This window comes from Sturnira hondurensis, unplaced genomic scaffold, assembly GCF_014824575.4.
Source record: "Sturnira hondurensis isolate 20B ecotype Veracruz unplaced genomic scaffold, ASM1482457v3 Scaffold0018525, whole genome shotgun sequence".
NCBI lineage: Eukaryota > Metazoa > Chordata > Mammalia > Chiroptera > Phyllostomidae > Sturnira > Sturnira hondurensis.
The window spans coordinates 8,189,396-8,210,794 of NW_028091156.1; the positions used below are offsets into that span (position 1 = coordinate 8,189,396).

The 21,399-nt window shown below is 40.9% G+C and overlaps 1 protein-coding gene across 1 annotated transcript in view; it reads left to right on the top strand.

The window, feature by feature from the left end:
• The window catches only part of USH2A (usherin), a 530,092-nt gene that overhangs the window by 20,996 nt on the left and 487,697 nt on the right, over window positions 1-21,399 (top strand). Inside the window, exon 4 of the mRNA XM_037069500.1 lies at window positions 17,817-17,949. Coding sequence (XP_036925395.1) covers window positions 17,817-17,949 — 133 coding nt within the window. The remainder of the gene's footprint in view (window positions 1-17,816; window positions 17,950-21,399) is intronic.

A 21,399-nucleotide genomic window follows, 5' to 3' on the forward strand; every position in this document is an offset into this window, starting at 1 on the left:
CAGACAATTAAAATTATGTGGTTATGCATTTCCCAAAGGGGAAACACTCATGCTAAAGTTGAGAAAAAAATATTTTTAAAGTGTTTTCTCCATATTTACTGGTATACTTTCCCTTACTCTTTTTTTAAAACTGACAGTACATTTCTTTTTATTTTCCCTTTTACTGACAGCTAGTAAATATACTGACAGTTGAGAAGCAAGATGTAAATGTAAGTCACCATTATTCTGTCCACCTGATACTTGAGTGTTAGGTAGAAGTACTTGGCTGTATTTTAAAATAAAACCTAAGTGATTTTCATTGGTCCTGATGGGAAGATATAGAGAAAAACTGTTCTCTATAAATTAAAATGTGTTGGAGGCAAGATTCTAGTGCATTTAGAAATATTATCTTTTTCTCATTAGGGATGTGACTGTTTTCAAATTGAAGAAAACAGGCCAATTATTTAAGGTGTGCATTTTACTTTCTGTCCCGTCGGCTATAAATCTTTTTAGCGCAAAATTAATGGAGAGTTTATAAGTGGAGCAAAGGAAGCAGGTTAAGAAGTTACTATCTGATTAAGAATTTTCCCCTTAAATGTGAAATTTAAGATTAGAACAGTTTTATAGTAGTTAGAAAAGTCCTGTTTAGTAAATGCACTCCTTGGAGAAACGCGATGTCAGTGCTTGGGTGTGAAGAAGTATTACCTGTTAGTGCACAAGTTCGCTGGGCCAACCTGGGTGAATTCTTTGACCATAGAAGGGCTTATCCCTTACTTCCCTTAATGAGCGATTTGCCATTTCTCTGTGTTGTAAATAACAGCTGAGTTACAAAACATCCGATCAGCAAATGATAGTGTTCGTTTATTTATGACTTAAATGGTATTCACAGGATTTTATTTTAGCTTTTCTTTTCACCTCCATATTATCCTTACATATATAGGCACGGGTAGAGGGGGAAGCCTTGGAATTCATAGACTTTTATATTAAAGCGTGCAATTAGAAACTGGTCAGTTGCATCCAAGAAACTTTCCCTCATTTTACTTATAATTGATGCTCAAGAAATGGGCCCATAGTTCTGAACTCTTTTACTCTGCTCTGTGTCTACTTTTTACCTCGCAGTTCTGCCGTCACAGCGAGCCTTGTGAAAATGTGTCCTAGAACATGAAACCTGATGTGCCTTTAGATATTGGAGTTTTAATACCCCTTCCACTGAACAACACCTGTTGGGAAGTGAGGAAGGTCCTGCGTAACAAGCTACAAAAGGCAGGTATTTCCTCCCAGAAAAAGCAGCAGGAGGTTTCCTGGGCAGCGCCCTCGGCAGCTGAGGAGTTGCAGCGTGACGGCCGCGTGTTGTAGCTGAATTGCAGCTGCACTGGTCCTCCCGTGTTACCCTTTGATTCCTGTCTCCATTACATGCCGTTTGCATTTGGGGCTGAGAACCCTCCCTGTGCAAATGCCTCGTGACAGGTCTAGAAAGCTGCTTTTCTGTTACAAGTGATAGGTTTCCTTGTTCGCTACGTTCACTGTAAAAAGTCATCCTCTATGTCCGACATCGCTAGGAATCCCTTTGTGTAGTTCCCATTTTCCATTTTAAGTTCAAGTATGAAAATACAAAGAAGGACATTTTTTTCTTTAATTGCAAAGCTATAAAAACAGCCAAGGTAGTTGCTTCCTGACAGCAAGAACCACAAAGCAGCAGAACCAAAAGACCCAAATTTGGTGGATTTCCAATGAAAGAGAAAAACCTTGGGGAAGAGATCCTTCAGCATGGCTTTAGAGCTAGCCCCCTCCCCCCCTGCAAAAAAGGAGACATTAAAACCATCCTGTTTCTTGAAATATTATTAGTACTTGCCCTTCATTTGCTTTATTGGCTTGTCACATTGGAAATACCTTTTGGATACCTTTGCCTTATATGAAAGCTAGATTTTTCTGGAAATGGTCATCATTATAATTTCACTGAGTTAAATTCATAGAGTTGTGTTGCTTTGAGCTGAGAAGAGGCAGGCAGCTGGGTCATTCCAGAAGGTACCCTAGTTAGTTCTTGGCAACGGCTTTCCCCCCCTTCCCATTACTGCTCTTTAACCAAGTGGGTACTGTGGGACACACACAGGCTTTATTCTCAGGAGGTTCAGACAGGAGAGGAGGTTAGAGGCTCAGGGGAGCCTGATGCTGCTCAGCGAGATGTTTGAGTGGAATTCCCTCACCAGAGCTCTGCCTGTCCCTGGTTCAGACTGTCCCAGTGGGGAGGGGAGCAGGAGGGAGGGTGGGTGGAGCTGTCCTTTGAGGCTAAATGTTAAAAATAAGGTCTTTCACTTCTGACTCCTGCCATAGGGCATTGGAAACCCTGGACACAGTATGGAAAGGTAGCTTTAAAACATTTTAACACTTGAGGATCTACACAGGGTGTTTATTGAGCACTTAATAGATTCCGTGTTTGTCTACTGAGTTCACTACATAGCCAACACCTGCCTCATTATTTGGTAAAGCACTGTGACCCACTGGGAGATTATAGACTGTCATCCTGTCCCATAGTTATGAAGTGTCCTGCAACTGAAGAAAACAGTAAATGCCACAATATTGGTGTTGGGTAGTTTCACCACGCAGAAAACTTTGGTCTGTGTTGAAAGATTTTCTTTAATCAAGACGGCTACATCAAACTACCTTGTGGAAATGGACAGTGCAAACTAAATTGTCAAAAAATAGGTTCCAGGGTTTGTTTGGGCTGCCACATGGTATGGCCATTGAAGTTTATTACTCGTTGGCCGAAGACAACCAAATTTAGGGATGCTAAGCGATATCTTTGTTTTCTCCTATAAACAGTTTATCAAGTTAATATGAATTTTACAGGTGTTCCTTATTCTGTTTATGTTTAGTTTTGTCTTTCCCAAATTATGTTCTGTTAGATTCATAGAAGTATGAAGTTTACACATTCTGGATCGTTCATACCTTGTGCTGTTTTCTCCTCTGTACTAAATAATTAAACCATGCATTTAATGACCTTATGACCTGTAAGAAGTTTCAAGCTGTAGATGACATTTTTCGGCTGAGAAGCAAAATGGTGGAATTGGTCAAGATCTACCTAGAAGTTGAAGCATAGTCAGGAGTTGCTTTTTTTTTTTATTACTTGCATTTTCTCCTTACTGTTTCTGTGCTGTTGGGAACTGTAATGTTATTTGCTTTTCAAATTGAATGCTATGTGTAAGAAGAGGTTTGAAAATAACAAAACTAATAATAGAATCTTGGTAAAAGGAACTTAGCGGAAGAGATAAGACACTGTAGCGATAACATCTATTGAGTAATGAATGCAAGTTATTATTGTTGTTGAGAGTTAAGTTATGATTTCTCCAGGTTGTGGTGAAGCTTCATGGATTATAGAGAATTTAACCTGGGCCTTGAGGATCAGAAAGTTTTCAAGAGGCAGAAGTGGAGAGAGGATTCCTGGTTTGGGGCAGGGAAGTGGGAAGGCACAAAAGTTTGACTATTCATGGAATAGTTAGGAAAGAGTGGTCAAATTGGCCCTGAGTAGGTTTTGTGCAAGAACATAAAAAGAAGAAAACCTGAAGGGAGATTGGCGCTTGATGAGAGAAAAATGAAATGAAGTTGAGAAGAGCATTTAGTAATCAAAAGCAATCAAATGAGCCCTGCCCGGTATGGCTCAGTGGGTTGGGTGTTGTCCTGCAAAGTGAGTGGTCATCAGTTCGATTCCAGGTCAGGGCATCCGATGGATGTCTCTCTCCCTCTCTTTCTCCCTTACATCCCTTCTCTCTAAAACAAATACGTGATTTTTAAACAGGAATCAACCAGAAACTTTGAACAAAGAAGGAATCTGATTAAAATAGTCCTTATTTATTTTTAAGACGAGAGGTAGTTTGACTCTGCCTGCACTAGCACAAACCGCTGCCACCCAGAATTCCAGGGGAGTTTGGAGCAGTTAATTCCTCAGGCTCAGTGACTCCAGCATCACATCCATGAATGATGTGTCTTCTCCCAGGGGCCGGTTCCATTCTTGCTCTGCCCTTCCTGGCTTTGCTTTCCTCTTCCACAGTTGGACAGTGATGTTATTCTGGAGTGGCCTGTTCACAAGCCACCTTCTCTACACTTTCCACCCTCTGCTGGCAGGTTTTCAAGCCCTGGGCTTACAAGGACCCTGATTCCAAATGCCCTTTCAAGTGGAGGGTGTTTGTTCATTTGTTGCTCACCCCCCTCTGCTGGGAGCTGGTAGAGGTGGATGTTTCCTCTCTCTCTGTGTGTGTGGAAAAGAAACATTACTTCTAAAGCTCATGTGAACTAGGTGTTTCACTTTCTTCCATTCCAGCTTCATTTTGTTTTGTAACGGCTAGAAACTTGAGCACCCCCTGCCCCCGCAAGAATAATAAAAGTTCACCCTTAACGCTAGTGTTTCTCCACATCAGCATCACCTTTTAGTCAAAGATCGGGCAGCCTCACATCCTCTCCTCTCAACCACCCCACACACCTTGTCATGCTAAAAGCCCTCTTTCCGATGCCAGCTACCCAAAACGATGACTTTGACTACGGACTACCTTAAGGCTGTAGAGACATTTGCGTCTCTTCTGGGTTCGCATCTTTCACGTCCAGGCCAGCCACAGGAAGGGGGTGCCCATGTTCTTTTAACCATTTCCTTTGCTCCCTTTCTCCTTGTCCTTCTGCAAGCCTCACTCTGAGCTCTTTCACTCGCTGCCTTGTGCAGGGCCTGGAGACTAAAACGGAAGTGTGTGGACGGGGGCCATTATAGATGAGTGATTTCCACCTGGAGCCGGTCTCGGTGCAGCCTTAGGGTAAAGTCCTTCCAGAGGCGCAGCTGTGGGTTCAGAGGGTGTGCATAATTTTGGTTTGGGTGTGTATTGACAAATTGCCTTAAAAAACCCTGCAGCTAATGGGGACTCCTACCAAAAGCAATGGATTCATCATGCCTGCTCCTCAATATCTTGTCGGTACAGGAAATAATTTTTTTCATTTTTTCCATTCTGATGGGTAAAGGGATATTAGTGCATTCTTGTTTTATCTTGCATTTCTTACCCTAAATTCTGCACTTCTTACCTTATCTAGGTTTTGAACACCTGTATGTGTTGTTTTCTTCTGAGTAATACCTATCTACTACTACTTTTTTAAATTAAGGGGCTTGCATTTTTATAATTACTAAGACATGTTAATATATTAGCAGTGGCTTCCCTCTGGTAATTTGGAAGGGATTAAACTTGGTTTTATTTATGTTAGTGATTATTCTTAAAATCTACGTAAAAAATAATTTAAACCTGTAGTTTTCAAACCATACATTTTTTTTTAAAATTTTTTATTTAAGTCTTGTTCAAGTACAGGTTTCTGTCTTACATTCCCAGCCCTGCAACATTTTAGATATGTCACTATATGTTAACTCCCATAAGGAGGCCAGCAAGTTATCACACATTTGTTTTTTCAATTCTTTATTTCTCTTCCCACCTTCCAGTTTTTGTTAGAATAAATAAAAATACTCATCACAAAACACTGCAGCAAAATCTTTATACCAGCATAATGATACTTTTATTTCAAGCATTGTAATAACATTTCTACAACTCTTATTGATAAGTTATATATATATATTTCAGTATGCCTGGAGCATTCTTTTTCTAGCATACATATATAATTTCTTAATTTAAATTGAGCCTTCTACTTCTGTTTTCTGAAAGGGAACGTGTCTGGTGACACACCCTCTGAGTCCTGGCAGGGTTGAGGGTGTCCTTCCCGTGGCTGTACCCGTGAACAGTGACCTGGACGCAGATGAACATTATTTCTCATATTCCCTTTCATTTCTGAGCTTTTAATACACTGCATCATGTTTCTGAGCGAAATCTGAGATGAGCTCGAGAATCTCTCTCACCCTGGGCATTCTGTTTCACTTCAGAGTATGGGGGACTCTTATGGGTTCCTTTCTTCCACCTTGAACTCCCAGGACCATCTTGGTGTTAATCTTGATGGTTTTTCTGGGTGTGGGGTAAGCTCTTCTCCGCTGAATATTCAGATTACCATTTTTAATCACTAAATGCTGATCTTTATTATATCTTTGAGTTTATTCCTTGATCGTTCTTTCTATAAGATCAGTTTCTTCCTTTTACCTCCAAGTTGCATCAAAGGTTGGCGATACTCGAATGACGTTATCCATCAACATGGTCCTATCACGTCCAGGCTCTTAACGAGAGCTTCTCTTCTTCCACGCAGGCTCCTTGCTTGACACTATGCGCTTCTCACTTTACACACTCACTAGAAGACCGCATTCACAACCACAGCTCCTACGACTATTGTTATACTCATGATTACAAAATCTCCAATCCCTAAATTTATGTCGCCAGGCTGCTGTCACTGATCTTGCGAACCTCAAGTAGAAATATTCTAAGTTTCCGTGTTCCTTAGCTGGAAACACAGACCCTTAATGACTCCCTTCATGCGTCAGACCTCCCCTTCTGTGCTGCCTTCCATGTCTCTGAACTATCTGGTCTTCAAATGCATCGGTCTTTCTTCCATTTGAATCATAACTGGGACCAAACTGTGGATCCTGTTTTCCTCTCTCGTATTTTATGCCACACTGGATCCCATCATTTCCTTTCCTATCCACAGATGTCCTCAAACTGAGCCTTTTCTGAATTCTGTTACAGCCATGAGCATAACTGGAATTTCCTTAAAATAACACGTTTTCTTAATTTTTCATATCAAGGAAGAAACACATGAACACTAGCGCCCCTCCCCCCTTTAAAAAAAATCCTCAAACTTTTTTCTTTTTCTGCATCTGGCCTTTCTGATTTCTGCATTTTCATGATTCTGGCTCTGTATTCTGCCTGGTGTCTGAAATAATGTTGCTACCAGTAAATTGGAGGCAGGGATAGTAACAGTTATAAGCATTTTCAGATACTTGGAAAGAGAGATTATTTCGAATATGTGTTCTCCATGACCTTCTACTTAAATAGAGTGTTTCTCATACTCTATTCCTGATCGAAACCCAACATCTTACATTTTAGATGTTATTTCTCATGACTTTGGCAATACCTATTAGTTCATCGTCACCTACGGATGGCACTTCACAGACTGACTTTTCATTGGAGGCTATTAATGAAAACCTGAGATAAAACTGGAATTCCTTATCAGTCCTCCCCCTTAATTCCACAAATATCTAGTTTTAAATGACAGTGCTGAATTCAAAGTTCCTAACCAGTGTTATTGGGAGTAAGATGCTGTTTGTGTGGCTCCTTGCTTCAGTTATATTTCCATTTGATTCATCTTTTTGGTGTTTCTTGGCAGTATCCTGTGCTATGCTTGTCCAGTAAAACATATATACATTTCCTTCTAAACTCCGGTTAGCTTACAAGTGGTGTGGCCCTCTTGGGAGGTAAAGGTAATTTATTTCATTGGATACTCAAGCTTTCCAATTGTTCTATTTTCCTTAGAGAAATAAAACCTTTCTAGCTTTCAAGTCAATTGGTGTAATGGTTGGATTCCGATGGAATGACACTCTCTCCCTTTGTAAGTCTCTAGTTCCTTGGAGACATCCTTGAGAGGCCTGTTGACAACTTACTGTCACCTACCGGTCTAATGGTATAAATGAGTCAGACGCTGAGTCAGGCAAGTGTGAAAGCCGGATGGGAGAGTGGAATCCTGAGATCTCAAGTGCATTACAAGGAAGGCACTTGTATTTATTTATTAAAGTTCATTTCTCACCGTTAATCAGATTTTCCACTAAATGACTAAAAGTGCTCCTACGGCAAGGTATAGAGAACGATGCAATTGTGAGGATGTTGGTTGCAGGGATCAGTGGAAGTGGGAGGCAGAGAAGATGAGATTGGGAAAGAAACTGCAGCCCAGAGCACACAGGGCAGAGCAAAGTCGTGGCAGCAGGGGACACCGAGTCCTGGGTGCTTGTGCACACAGAGCTGAGAGACTCTGAGGGCTGGAGACTGTGGAGGGAGGGCCAGGGGCAGCACTTGGTCCACGGCACTGGGAGTGACTGTCTGGATTGGCTTCTTATGCTCTCCCCATGGTCAGGCATCGGGCTTTGGAGACATTGGGCCTCGGTCTGCAGCAAAGGCGTGAACTCCAGGCAAGAAGGAGGCTGATGGAACAGGGACAAAGGGAGTCCCGTGCTGAGAAAGTTAGTGCAACTGCAGACCCGCTAGATCTACTCTTGTTCACAGTGGCTGGACCTGGTCCACGGTGAGTGGAAACACAGCCACAGGCAGGTCCAGCACCCTCCTGGTAGGACTTTCAGAGGGGAAAACTGAAAGAACGGGTGAGGGAAAATTATAGATAGTAGAAAGGCTATGTTAGAGTTGCGGAAAGACATCCCTTCAAATCAAAGGGACTCTGTGCTCCATGCTAGACTAATGCAGAGAACTGTTCAGAGCTGCTGTTATTGTGTGTTCGTGTGTGTGTGTACATGGGCATGCACACACATGCATGTAGTAAGGCATGGAATGGGGAGGGGGCGGAACCCTACATAAAGAAGAAATATGCTGAGAAGGAAGTAGTGTCCAAAGAATTAAAATAGTGTAACATTGTAGAAAATGATCACATGATTACTTAGGCCTACTTGTGTATGGAAGGGTCTCTGAGGTAGTGATAGATAAGCTGAGATTTGAGCGACAATAATGAACTACATTCTTTCATCCTGATGACTTGTGCTCGGGGAAAAAGTCTCCTAAATCCTTAAATCTCAACTTAAATCAAGTGTTTAAATAACATAGATGAAGTTGCAGAAAGTAGGGTGAAACTACAATCTACCTAATTATATTTTCCTGGTGGGGGAAAATATGGTAACTCACACAAATGTTCATTGTTAAAAAATATTGAGAGATTCGAAGCATGAGGGAAGTAACATGGAGCAGTCGGTATTAGTTGAGGGACATTGGTCACTGGGTTGATTTTTGATATTAGATATTATAACTCTAGTCGTTCTTTGAATGATTCCTCCCTTTAATATCCGCCTTTGTTCTTGATTTGCTTTTCTCAAAGACACACAAAAGCAGTTACAAATGCATTGCTTTTCTCTAATAAGCACAATTGACATGCAACTGTTTCTCCCACTCAGTGTTTTTATTCTGGGTCTTACACCTCCGAGGCCTGTCAACCTTTGGAGAGGCTAATTCGGGCTTTGCAAAAAGAGATGAACTGTTCAAACTATGCCATCACATTTAGAGATTTTTTTTTTTGACAGCTGCTGCTTACTTGGGAGAAAGTGGGTTGGGAAGAAATACATAAGAATTGAACTGAATAAATATGAATTATAAAAAGACAAAATAAATATTATTTTCAAGAGCATCACTTGAATTTGGTAATCAAATTGCTAGTATGAGGTTCTCCAGATGTAAATCAAGACATACATTCACTTCCCCTAAATAGATAATCCCACCTTAGTTTTTGTTGCAATTGTGGAAGGGCTAAAAGGAAGGAAACCAGCTTTGCTAGATGTTCTGCTTTTGACCCATAAATAGCGGCTTTTGGTTTTTAGGGCTGGCTTCGTTCTTGCCTTAGAAGAATACCTGTGTGTTACTGCCACAGTTTTTGTCAACACCGAGTTGAGTGTGTGAGTGCCTCTCCGTGACTGGTGGAGAAACATCCTCTTAGCCAGTCACCATCTCACCAGCTTTGGGGTACAGAGAACCAGCTCTACATGAAGACCCCTGCGCGTGACTTATTCTCAGTTCCAGAATGTCCGCAAAGGCAAAGCGGTTTTCCTTGGTCTTCCTAATGCAACCCTCTGAAGGAGGTTAAAGAGATTCCCATTTTTTCCTGGAGTCTAAAGTGACTCTTCTTCATTAGTTTATAAAACATTTTAAATACATTTTGTTTAGTACTATTAATGCTGAGAAAAAGTATAAGCGGACACAGGAAAGCTGGAAGATAGGTATTTATGGAGAACGATGTGCTTCTTTTAGGAACATAAAATTAATAAACAACCCATTAACTATTCAATGGACTAATTTGCCCTCATAGAAGGTTTTAGTAGGAATAATTCATGTACAGTATAAGTGGGTGTTTTGCCTCTTCTGTTTATTTAGTAGGGCTCCATTTCAACTCATAAATTACTGCTCAGGATCTTTAAGATGTCGATTGAGTCCTGGCGCAAAGTACAGTTTTTGAACTGTACACAGAATGATTTCCTATATATCTATCTATGTGGAGGGATTGATTGGTTGCTGACCCCTCTGACTTCGGGTCACAAGTGAGCTCACATCTCTTGAATGGTATAAACAGAAACCTACCATTTTTATTAGCCTTCCTCAGGCCTGATTTGACTGAATCGAATGCAGCTTTATCTCTACAATTTAAAGAGATTTTAAAAACAGGCACAGATTTGGGGGAAGTGAGAAAGGCAAATTTAAATTCAACACCTTAAATGCCCTGTCAGGTGTGGCTCAGTGCATTGAGTGCCGGCCTGTACACCAAAGGGTTGCTGGTTTGATTTCTATTCAGGGCACATGCCTGTGTTGCGGGCCAGGTCCCCAGTAGGGGACACACGACAGGTAACCACACATTGACTTTTCTCTCCCTCTCTTTCTCCTTCTCTTGCCCTCTTTCTAAAAGTAAGTAAATAAAATCTTGAAAAAAATAAATTCAACACCTTAAGAGGAAGAAAAATGAACAGAGTGGGCGGGGATTGATCGGCATAAATGAAAGGCTTCCCATTTTCCCATTTCTTTGTGGTATTTTATTCTTTTCCTACAACTGACTTATTCCCTCTTTCCTACCTCTTCCATACTTTGTTAATTCCTATTCACCCTTCTGGAGGTAGTTTAGATGAAGATTTAATGAGTTCCTAACAGTTGCTACTATTATTCTCCTGGGAAATAAGGGAACATCAATGAAGAAAACAGCAAAAGAAAAAGGAAAACCTCTTCTTATGGAATTTGTATTCTAGGCAGGCAAAGGGAACTAACAAAAAAAAGAAATAAATAAAATATGCAACAAGTTAGGTGAGGAGAGAGAGAATAATTGTACAAGATGGGGTTAGCAAGGGTTGTGGGCTATAATTCTAGATCACATAGCTGGGAGAAGTTTGGGTAAAGTGACAGTTTGAAGAATTATCTCATGGGGACGAGGGAATAAGCCAGCAGGTGTCTATGGCAATACTGTCAAGGAGTGGGAATAGGAAAATGCAAAAACTTTGAGGGAAATAAGTGCCTGGAGCATTTGAAGATGGAAGTGCAGCTGGAACAGAGAGTGTGGACTATCCTAGCAGGAAATAAGCCAGAGGCCACGAGGAGGCGAGTTGGATAGGGTGTTGTAGAACACTTTTTACTCCAGGTGATTACGCATTGGAGGTCTTTCTGCAAAGGAGTGACGCGATCTCCTTCTGCAGTGGTGGAGGACCTGTGGGCTGCTGTCTGGGGTCTACAGATCGTGCCAGGGAGGCCAGTGCGAGACCTGGGGGAGGTGGTGGCGATGGCTTGGCCCGGGGCTGTAGCAGGAGAGGTGGGGAAGGCTGAGTGGACTGCGGACCCATTTTCAAAGCGGGACCCCTGGGTTCGCAGCATCTACAGAAATAGTTTGGGTCTATCCTTATTCCCTAGGAAACCGACAATAAATCAGACCATTGGCAGATTTTCCATCATCTGTATGGTAAAGTAATAGCTTTTTAAAAAAAAATAGGGAGAGGAAGAGAGTAATTTAATAGTTTGGAAAGAACTGGCCATGAGAGTTTCATATCCAGTTGAGTGAGGACAAGGAAAATGACTTGCACGCCTGTATTAAATTTTTGGAGATGGATTGCACTGGATGCTTGTTTGTAGGGAGTTGTAATATATGGAGAGCTTTAATGGATAGCAAGGGGAGAATAGCAAATCCAGGGCGTCATGCATAGTGTGAAAATGTGGTACACAGATCCCTTCACGGGCCGGGCTTGTCCGAGTTGCTCAAAGAAGGAAAACCAAAAGCGTGTGTGGGGAAGAGATGTGGAGGGCACCTGGGGAGGTGAAGGTCCAGGAAGAGGAGGGAGTGTTGAAATCCCATGTGTGGGCTCATGGGAAATGGAAATTGGAAACAAAAACAAACTAGAAAAGTCCTTGAGGGCGGTACCTGTATATGAAGTCATTTTTCTGTAGCATCTTTCATATTGTCAGAGCAAAGGAAGCTATAAGTGCTGTTTGGGGATTCAAACTGGTATAGGGAACAGGCAACCCATGTGATTGATTTCTGCCTCAACTGTTTTTTTTTTGGTATTGTTTGTATAAATATGGCTTACTACAGACCATTTAATGCTAGAGAGTATTTATGATTAAGTAATTATATGAAGACCATTCGTGAACAAGGTCACTTTGACATGTTTTATCTGTTAAGGAATGGTGCCTTTTTACTGCTTAGAGTTGTAACAGGGTGTAGGTTGTGCTGGTGGTTTTATTTTTGGAGTATCAATTAGCCAATCAATCAGTGAGTATTTATTGAGTGTCTGCCCGGCGCATAGGGCACGCTCATCAAATTTGCAAATGACACGAATCTTGGAGGATGGTAAATATATTGGATGACAGACACAGCATTCAAAAAGATTTTGACAGCCTGGAGCAATGGGCTGAATCTAACAAGATGAAACATAGCATGGATAAATATAAACTGCTGTGCTTGGGTCCACAAAACTTGGCCGCATGTGTACAGGACTGGGTGGGTGTGCTTTGGCAGTGAGGTAAGTGCTTGAGCAAATAGCTTCCCTCAGTGATCGGTTTCAGCCATGTGACGTCATTGCCAAAAATCTCACAGGCAATTTTGGATTAGATTAAGGTGATAATCCCATTTTAATTTGGCAGGTCAGACACCATGTTGGGATTTTAGTGTTTCTGGAGCCACATTTTAAGGAGAGAGAGACCCAGAACCAAGGCGTAGTTGGAACACTGCAGAAACTGAGCACATGTATCCTGAAGAGGATGCAGGAGGGGAGGGACACCACTTTTCTCGGCACCTGCGTAAGCGTCTTCCTGGAACAGGTGGGAAGATTGTTTGGTGAGATGTCAGGAGCCAGAGCATCGACTTGGGCATTGAGGTTATAAAGGGGAGAGCTTTCAGTTTAGTTACATGTTAGCAAGAGCTGTGTGAAGATGAAAGTGTTCCCAAAGTCAGCAGAAGCAGTATACTGGGGCACTTAGATCTGTGTCTCCTCATGTGGGAGACAGTAGCGCTGTGGAGGGGCAGTCTGAGAAGTCGCGGTGGTATGAGCAAGGCACAGTGCCCAGCACGGGGCAGGGGGCCGTACAGCTCACCGAGGTCACCACCCTTCTGTGCAGGGCCCAGTGGACTCTGGGTCATCAGTGTGCAGAGCTGCAGGGACGGATTCACTGGACGCGTCCGATGAACTAGATAGTTGCTGCTTCAGAACGTGAACTGGGTGTATTGACTAATCAAAATCGGCAGAAACAAGTTCTGCCACCAGTCAACCTTCTTTGTGACCTTGAATAATACAACCTTTTGGTTTTGTATTCTCAATTCTCTGCGATTCAACCTTATTTTCTTTAAAATGGAGATAATCACCACCCCACCTCAGGGTGGTTGTATGAATAAGAGAATGAATATGCATAAAAACACTTAGAACAGTGTTTGACATGCTAGTTTTTTAATAACTACAAGCACACGATGCTGCAGTAGTTGAGAGAGGGTTTTTGGAGGATATATTGAAAAATACGAAAAGCATAGGTAGGTGAAAGGTGGCAGGAAAGTCATTCCTGTAGGGAAACAGCTTGAGTGAAACATGGATATAGAATGAAGCATTGTGTTGTCACTAGGACCGTGAGGCGACCACGCTGATCACACTGACATTGGCTGTTGGTGACAGGTTAGAAGGAAAACTGGGTGGGATGAAGGAGGGAGACCCTGAGGCCTTGGGTTTAGGAGGGTGAGCAGAGGCACCCCGCACTCTCCCAGGCAGGGGACTAGAACACACGTGTGACATTTCAAAATAACCTTGTGGAAGTTTCAGACTCCACTGCCTTCCTTATGCCTAAAACTTATAGATGGGATACTCGAGTCTTTTATGCAAATCCTTCTTTAATCTAGAAATAAAAATTCTATTTCAGGGCACTTGTATTTTAGGAAGTGCAAGACGTTTTTCCTCCATAAAGTTGTCTCTTTGGGGCCATATCGCAGTGGTTTTTTTTTGTTTGAGTTCTTCACAGTCAAAATGTGAGAGTGAGTTTGGATTCAAGACCCGTTGCCAAATCACTTTGTGTTAAATTGATGAAAAAGGTATTATTCAACGTGGTTAAAATGGGTGTGCTTTAAAATGAGACCCACCAAATTAGTGGAACTGGAATGCTGGGGGGCTTGGGAGTTGATTCAGGGAAGGCAGGTCTCACAACAGAGACCCTAAAATATGCTACATACCCCACACACATCAACAGGTCAAGACGCAACTTATCAAAACCGCTCCCTGAAAAGCCAGCACTTCATTCACTAACTGCGTTAAGCATCAGAACTTAGACACAGACATCATCATTTATAGCAATTCAAACAGTATTAAAATTATTCTGTTTTATACATACAAGCTCCTTGAAAGAAAGGATCCCGATTTTCTTGCTGTAACTCACAGAGCCAGTGTGAGTGCGCGGTTGATGTTTTATCCAGTTAAATTTAAACCGGGAGGATAGAAGTAACAGGAAAACTATGAACCTCTTTCCCAGGCGAGGCAGTCAGAGCAGATGCTGTTGTCTATGCTTCTCCATCCCCCAGCAGCTCCTTTTGCGTGGGGGTGGCCAGCCAGAGTAGAGTAGCAACAAAGATTTGACATTACAATGGGATGGGTGAGTGTGGGCAATTACTGTAATCCAGGTGAACTTGATTGTATGTTTTCCCCTTAGTGGCTTCTCAGGGATCTACTGGATGACCTTGTGGATTTTTAAATTATACTCACATGAGAATGGTCAGGGATTCTATGTTTTTAAATCAAATATACTCTCGTATTCAAGTAAATGAATACTTTCTATCACAAGGACACAATTTTGACCCAAAAAGAGGTGAAAATAAAATACCACATCCTGAGAGCGTGAAGGCTTGGAACGATCCTGCTTCCCTACCTCTTCTTTCCAAAGTGATTTTGGATCTCTCATGCGAGATTTCAGGCGTTTCCGTAGCTGCTACGGATTTTGCCCGTCCGTCCTTTCAAGCTGCACCAAGCAACACATACAAGCTCCTCTAATTCTCGTGGGGTGGAGAATGAGATAGGTGGCGAGTTTACTTCAGCGAAAGCCTTTCTCTCCACAGATCAGAAATTCTGGTGTATATATTTCTATCCCCCTAAATAACTGGCCAGGGGATCATCAGAATGAGCTATTGCAAAAGACCACCTTCATCTCGCCCGCTTCTCTGAGCTGGGCGCCCAAACAGGAATTGCAAAGTAGTTTAGAGAGTTTTGGAATATGAAACATGGTCCAGGGCACCAAAGGAGATTCCATCTTATTTATGGAAAGGTGGCTGGTAGGGGAAGGGACAACAGGCCAGAGTGGCTTGGGATCACCATCCATCATTTTTTTTAAGCGCCGACGAAGTGAAACCATCCTTCCAGAATTCACTGTGAGTGACACTGAATCCTTCCACGAAGCACATATGTGATGAGTTGATAAAAAATAGAGAAAAAAAAAAAGAAAAGAGAAGAAGGTCTTGAACTCCCGACGACAGATCTAATACAGTGCACACAGAAAATCAAAAACATGTTTCCTATCTGACTCAAAATAAAGGTGCACTTAAACTTGTAAAAGACAACATTTTTATTTGAATGATATGACACAGCTGTCACAGGAGTGTTACCTGCTATAAAGAAAGCCCAAGAATTATTACCTTTATTAGACCAGTGACACTGAGCTTTCGCCATACATTTCTAACTTCTGTCCCTCTACGGAGACAATTTTCTTTTCTTAAATAAACTGTCATGCTAGTGTTAATATATGGGTGGCTCTCTCGTGCTCTGAGAATACTGCTGATATAAAACATGTATATGTTAGATTGGTAATAGTATCTTTAGTGTAGCTGACTAGAACAAATGTGTTTCCCTCATGGCTGTGCTAATGTGATAAAGGGAAATTGGCCGTTCATCAGCTTTTGGCTGGGTAAGGACAGTACAGATGGAGCCCCATTCTTTTTTATGCATTAACACCATCGAGAACTTTTCGCCAGTTATATTTCATGTGCCTGCCTGTTGTTCAAAGATGCTGTAAAACATGAGATAATGCTACAAATAACAAAGTAGAAAAGCCTGTATCTTTTATAATGATAACAGTCAAACACCAAATGACAGTAACAGGCTGTAAAAAAATGGGATGCAAAAAAAAAAAAAAAAAATCAGCCCCTGGTACCCAGCAAAGAGGTATGTATCCAAAACCCAGCAGAAGTGGGTGTGTGATTTTTGGTCTTTATGGAGAGGGTTTGTTTTGTAATTAAGTACCACACAACCCCGGGAAAGGGGATTTTAAGGACGGACAATGAAACGGGTTGAGGGAATGCAGGAAAGCCTTACTGGAAAACTTTTTGAAGAATTAATGTTGCCAGTGTCCAGGTTTGGTTTGGCTTTAGAGAAAGGGGGTGTTTGAAGGGGTTCTTAAGCATATCACTCCCATGATTTAAAGATGCTGGAGAGTGGTGGTTTATTTTTGTCAATTACTGGGAGGCCATTTTAATAGCATTTTGAATGCTCTGACTTGACACATTTTCGTTAAAATGTTAGCATCTCACGTTTCAACTGCAGGATGTTAAATTTCTCTCTCTCTCTTTCTCGACCCCGTCCACCGGCCTTTTGTTTGTCATTGCACACAGCCTCTTGCCGAGAGTACCAACAGTTCTTTTTACATTCAACTTAAAAGCACTTCAACGGGACCATTTGCAGGGAATACAGTTGATGTCAAATCTGCCGCTTGGTTTATTTAGAAGTATGCAATCACTGAAGATTTTGTAGAGACACCATGGATGAAGTAATCTGTGCAAAACCTTGAATTGCTATTCAGAGATCACACAAACACAGATGTCCAACCTTTGAATGGTGTAATCCAGGGGTCGCCAGACTATACCCCACAGAACGAATCTGGACGGGCACCTGCTTTTATAAAAGTTTCATAGGAAGACATCCATGCTAACCTCTCATACATGGTCTTTGTGACCTGGGTTGTTCAAGCCGCAAAATCATTTCCTCGCAAATAAAAAAAAATTACTCTCTGGCTGTTTACAGAGGAAGTTTACTAAGCCCTTGTCTAGAGCGTTATTAGGTTGCCTAAATAATTAACCTAAAAACCATTAGCAATTTTTAAAAGTTCTGCATATGGGAGAGTATAGCTGAGAATTATTATAGCTGAGTATTACAAAGAAATACTCAGAAAACAAAAAAGAAAACACCTAAGAAAACAAAAGCTTATGAGAAGTATTGTGTGTTAGAGCTTAAACTGAATTATTTCTATGTCGTCTATGTATGTATATATGACATCAAAATGCAATACAATACAAACATTTGGTTTTGACTATTTCTCTCTCTTGTATTCATTTGCATTTATTTCCAAATATGGCTGTACCACATTTGACTAGTATCTAAAGGAACAACAGAGCCTCAAAGAGCTTACGGAAGCATGGCCATCAGAACTGTCAAACACAGCACAAACAACTGCACGTGCCTGTGAATGCTCGGGTTGATGTCCTCACAGCCTGAAACTCCAATACATATTCGTGTATCTAGTTACATAAACACAGAGATATGTCACTGAGCCGTTAGAGTGAATCCTGCCTTTCCAAACGAAGGAAGTGAAGAAACAGAAAATTACCTTAAGACGGCTGAACTGTAGTTATCGCAAAATTAAAGGTTATGCAGCTGACACAGTAATGGTGGTCATTTCTTACAGGTGCACCAGACAAAAATCAGTTTCTTCATCAATGGGGTGGAGGAGGATGATACCGCCTTCGAGGCACGGACTCTCCATGGTTCTGTTGCAGATTCTGCCTCTGGCACAACACGGATAGGACAGAGCTTAAACGGTAAGGCTCCGACTGCAGAGAATTAGTTATTGTATTCCATTATGTTGTTACTAAGTGTGTCAGAAGTAATATTTTAAAATGTGAAGGTGTATCCATTGGCTGGGATGACTGTAACAAATTAGCAGTAAGTGGGAGGAGGCTTAATGCCAGAGAACTTGACTCTCTCTCGCAGTTGTGGGCTAGAGGCCTGGAATCAGGATTTGTGGAGTGGGTTTCTTTTGTAACCTTTGGGGGAGAATCTACTCGCGCCTGCCTCTCTCTGTCTCTGTCTCTGTCTCTCTCTCTGTCTGTCTCTCTCTCTCTTTCGGCGTCTGGAAACCCCTAGGGCCCCTTGGCTCATAGCTGTATAAGTCTCGTCCTTGCCTCCGTAGTCATATGACCCTCTCCTCTGTGTCTTCCCCTCCTTTTCTTCTCTGCTAAGGATGCTCTTGGTTAATTTTAGGGCCCACCCTAGTCCAGTGCAGTCTCATCTCGGAATCCGTAATTACATCAGCAAAGACCGGTTTTCCAAATGAGGCTCCGGTCACAGGTTGTGGGTGGACATATTTTGGGGGGGGGTGGCCTCACTTCCACCCACCCTACCAGGGAAAACTTGTAATTAGAATGTGTCTACCGCGATCAGTTTTAAAATGAAGAACAGTATGTAATAAGCTGTATTTTCTTTCTTTTTTTTTTTCTGGTTTCGGTTTCACTGGAGGGCTGTTGATAAAGTGGGACTTAGCGTATCAGATACAAACTGAGAAATGACATTTGACATGTAATAAACTGGGTTTATGGTTTCCATAGCTTTTCTTGCTAAAAACAGCCATACAGTTTGAGAAGATAACACGTACTACATACTGAAAGAAACAGAAGTTAAATTTAGAATTATCTTGAAGTTACGCATGGTCTATAGATTGACTGTACTATAAAATAAAAATATTAGTTTATGCTATTAAAAATACTCATTGCAAGAAAATTCAAATGATATGAAATTCTGTAAAATAGAGTTGCTTTTTCTACCTTCATAGATAGGTACAATTAACTTTATACCCTTCCAAAATTTTAGTGCCCATTGCTAGAAGTATGGTTATAAATATAATTTTCCCCAAAATGAAATTATGATACAAATGCTCTCTCTTGAGTCCTCTAAAAAGAGATACTTCCCTTCCAAATGTCACGGACAACATTTCATGTTATGTGCCTTCTCCTTTAAAATGACTCTATTGTGCACAATTGTAATAAAGCTGCAACAAAAACTCTTTACACGTTTCTATTAATGAACAGGTATGTTTTCTCTAATATTTGACTATCATGAGCAGTTATTTGATAGAAAACATCATATATCTAATACGTATTTGTATCTGTTACTTTAATAGGCACATACACACAACCACACAGAATCACACACACACACAAACACATTTGAACAGTTGCCTGATGGTGCAGTTTCTTAAGACCTTATGCTTTTGGTGCGAAAGTGCCTGATTCAAATCCCATCTCCCCACTCACCAGCCATGTGGTCTGCATCACCTTTCTAGTAATCCCAAATCTAAAATAATGACAATGACGACGATACAACCATTCCATTGAAAGGATCAGATGAAGCCTTGTCATGAAAAGCCATGCTATTTTCCAGTATCAGAAACATAGTTATTGTTCAGTATTTGTTGAATGAATGAGTAACTAAAACTGGGCCTTGTATGTACTAAACCATATTGATATGTAATGCTATTACTAATATCATTATGCTTATTTTCCTAACATAGATCCACAGAGTTTATGTTGAAGTATGTGGTCCCTTCATATTTTAATATCTATTAGAAAGATCACCCTGATGCGTAGCAACAGCCTACCTCCCAAAATTTTTCCAACCTTATTTAAAAATATAGGCAGGTACATTCTTCCTTAAACACTAGCTGACCTTACAGATTTTTCATTTGTTTCCTCCTTTGCCATTTCTCTGTTCTTGAAAAATATTGTTAGATGTTCCTTAGAATTAGTGAGTTTGACTAGCATTCCACGTACATTTTGATCGTTTGCATCTCATGTGTTTGGTATCTGTGTTTATACTCCAGAACTTCTTTCTTTATTTGTAAAAGCTCACTTCAGTTAAGAATGTCACACTGCGCACATGTCTTTCAGTTTTTAGATAGGCTTTGCATTATCGAAATTTAAAAATATTTTAAATGTTTAAGGATGGTAAAGATGTGCATGCAACATACTGCATAAATATTAAGGACACAGTTTGATGACTTTCTAATCTGTGTGTATACCTGTATAATTGTCCCCCAGGGAAAAAGCTATAGAACATTTCCTGTAGCTCCGACTTCTGCTCTGATGGGAACCCCAGAATAGTGTCAGTATAGATTGTCACCCCAGATTAGCATTGCCTCTTCTTGCACTGCCGTGCAAAATACCTCACATAGTGGTGTACTTTTTTGAGACTGATTTTTTTTTTTTGCTCAGCTCTTTGCCTGTGAGATTTATCATTGCATGTTGCTGTTTCTTTAGCTTTAGGAAATACTAGTTCAATATTCAAAAATGGGTGATCCAACCAGCAAAACACGAGAATTTCAGTTGTTCCACATCCTAACCCACAGTTGTATTGTCACATGTCGTTGTTTGCCGTTCCGGTAGGTGTGTGGTGCACTTACTGTTGATTGCTGGTCTCGAGAACTTTGTCATGTGCTCATAGGTTATCTGAATAGGCTGTTTCATGAAGCACCTATTTAAGTTTTTGCTGATTTTTACATTGAACAGTTTATCTTTTATTGTTAATAGGAGCTCTTTGATGTTTTGAATATGAGTTCTTTGACAGACACATTAATGGCTGTCTCATCTGGGCTAGTGCTTATCCGTTCATTCTCTTAATGGTGTTCTTTGAGCAATAGACATTTTTTATTATAGTGAAGTCAGATTCACAAATTTTTTTAATACTTAGTCCTTTTTGTGTCCTACTTAGGATCTCATTGAGATATATTCCAGATATCATGAACACTTTTTTTCTGCGTGCATTCTTATTTTTATCCTTCACATTCAGGTCTGTGTTTTATCTGGAATTGATCTAGGGGTGTGGTAGGAGATAGGAGTCCAGGTTCATTTTTCTCCCACCTGAACATCTAATTGACCTACAGACGTTTTCTGGGAACAGATCATCATTTCTCTACTACTCTGCAGTGGTGACTTTGTCACAGATGATATATCTGTGTATGTGAAGGTGGCTTTGCTCCTGAGTTCGCTGTTTTGTCCCAGTGCTTGCCTGTACTTGAGTCAAAACATGTAGCTTTCATTATCGTAGCTCACGAAAGTCTCAATATCTGAAAGTTTAATATCTCCTCCTCTTTATTTCTTTTAAGATTGTCTCGGCTATTATGTGAATTTTAGAAGCAGTGAATTTCACAAAAATTTAAGTAAGACTTAAAGCACTAACTCAATTTTGGGAGAATGGACAACTATACAATGCCAAAT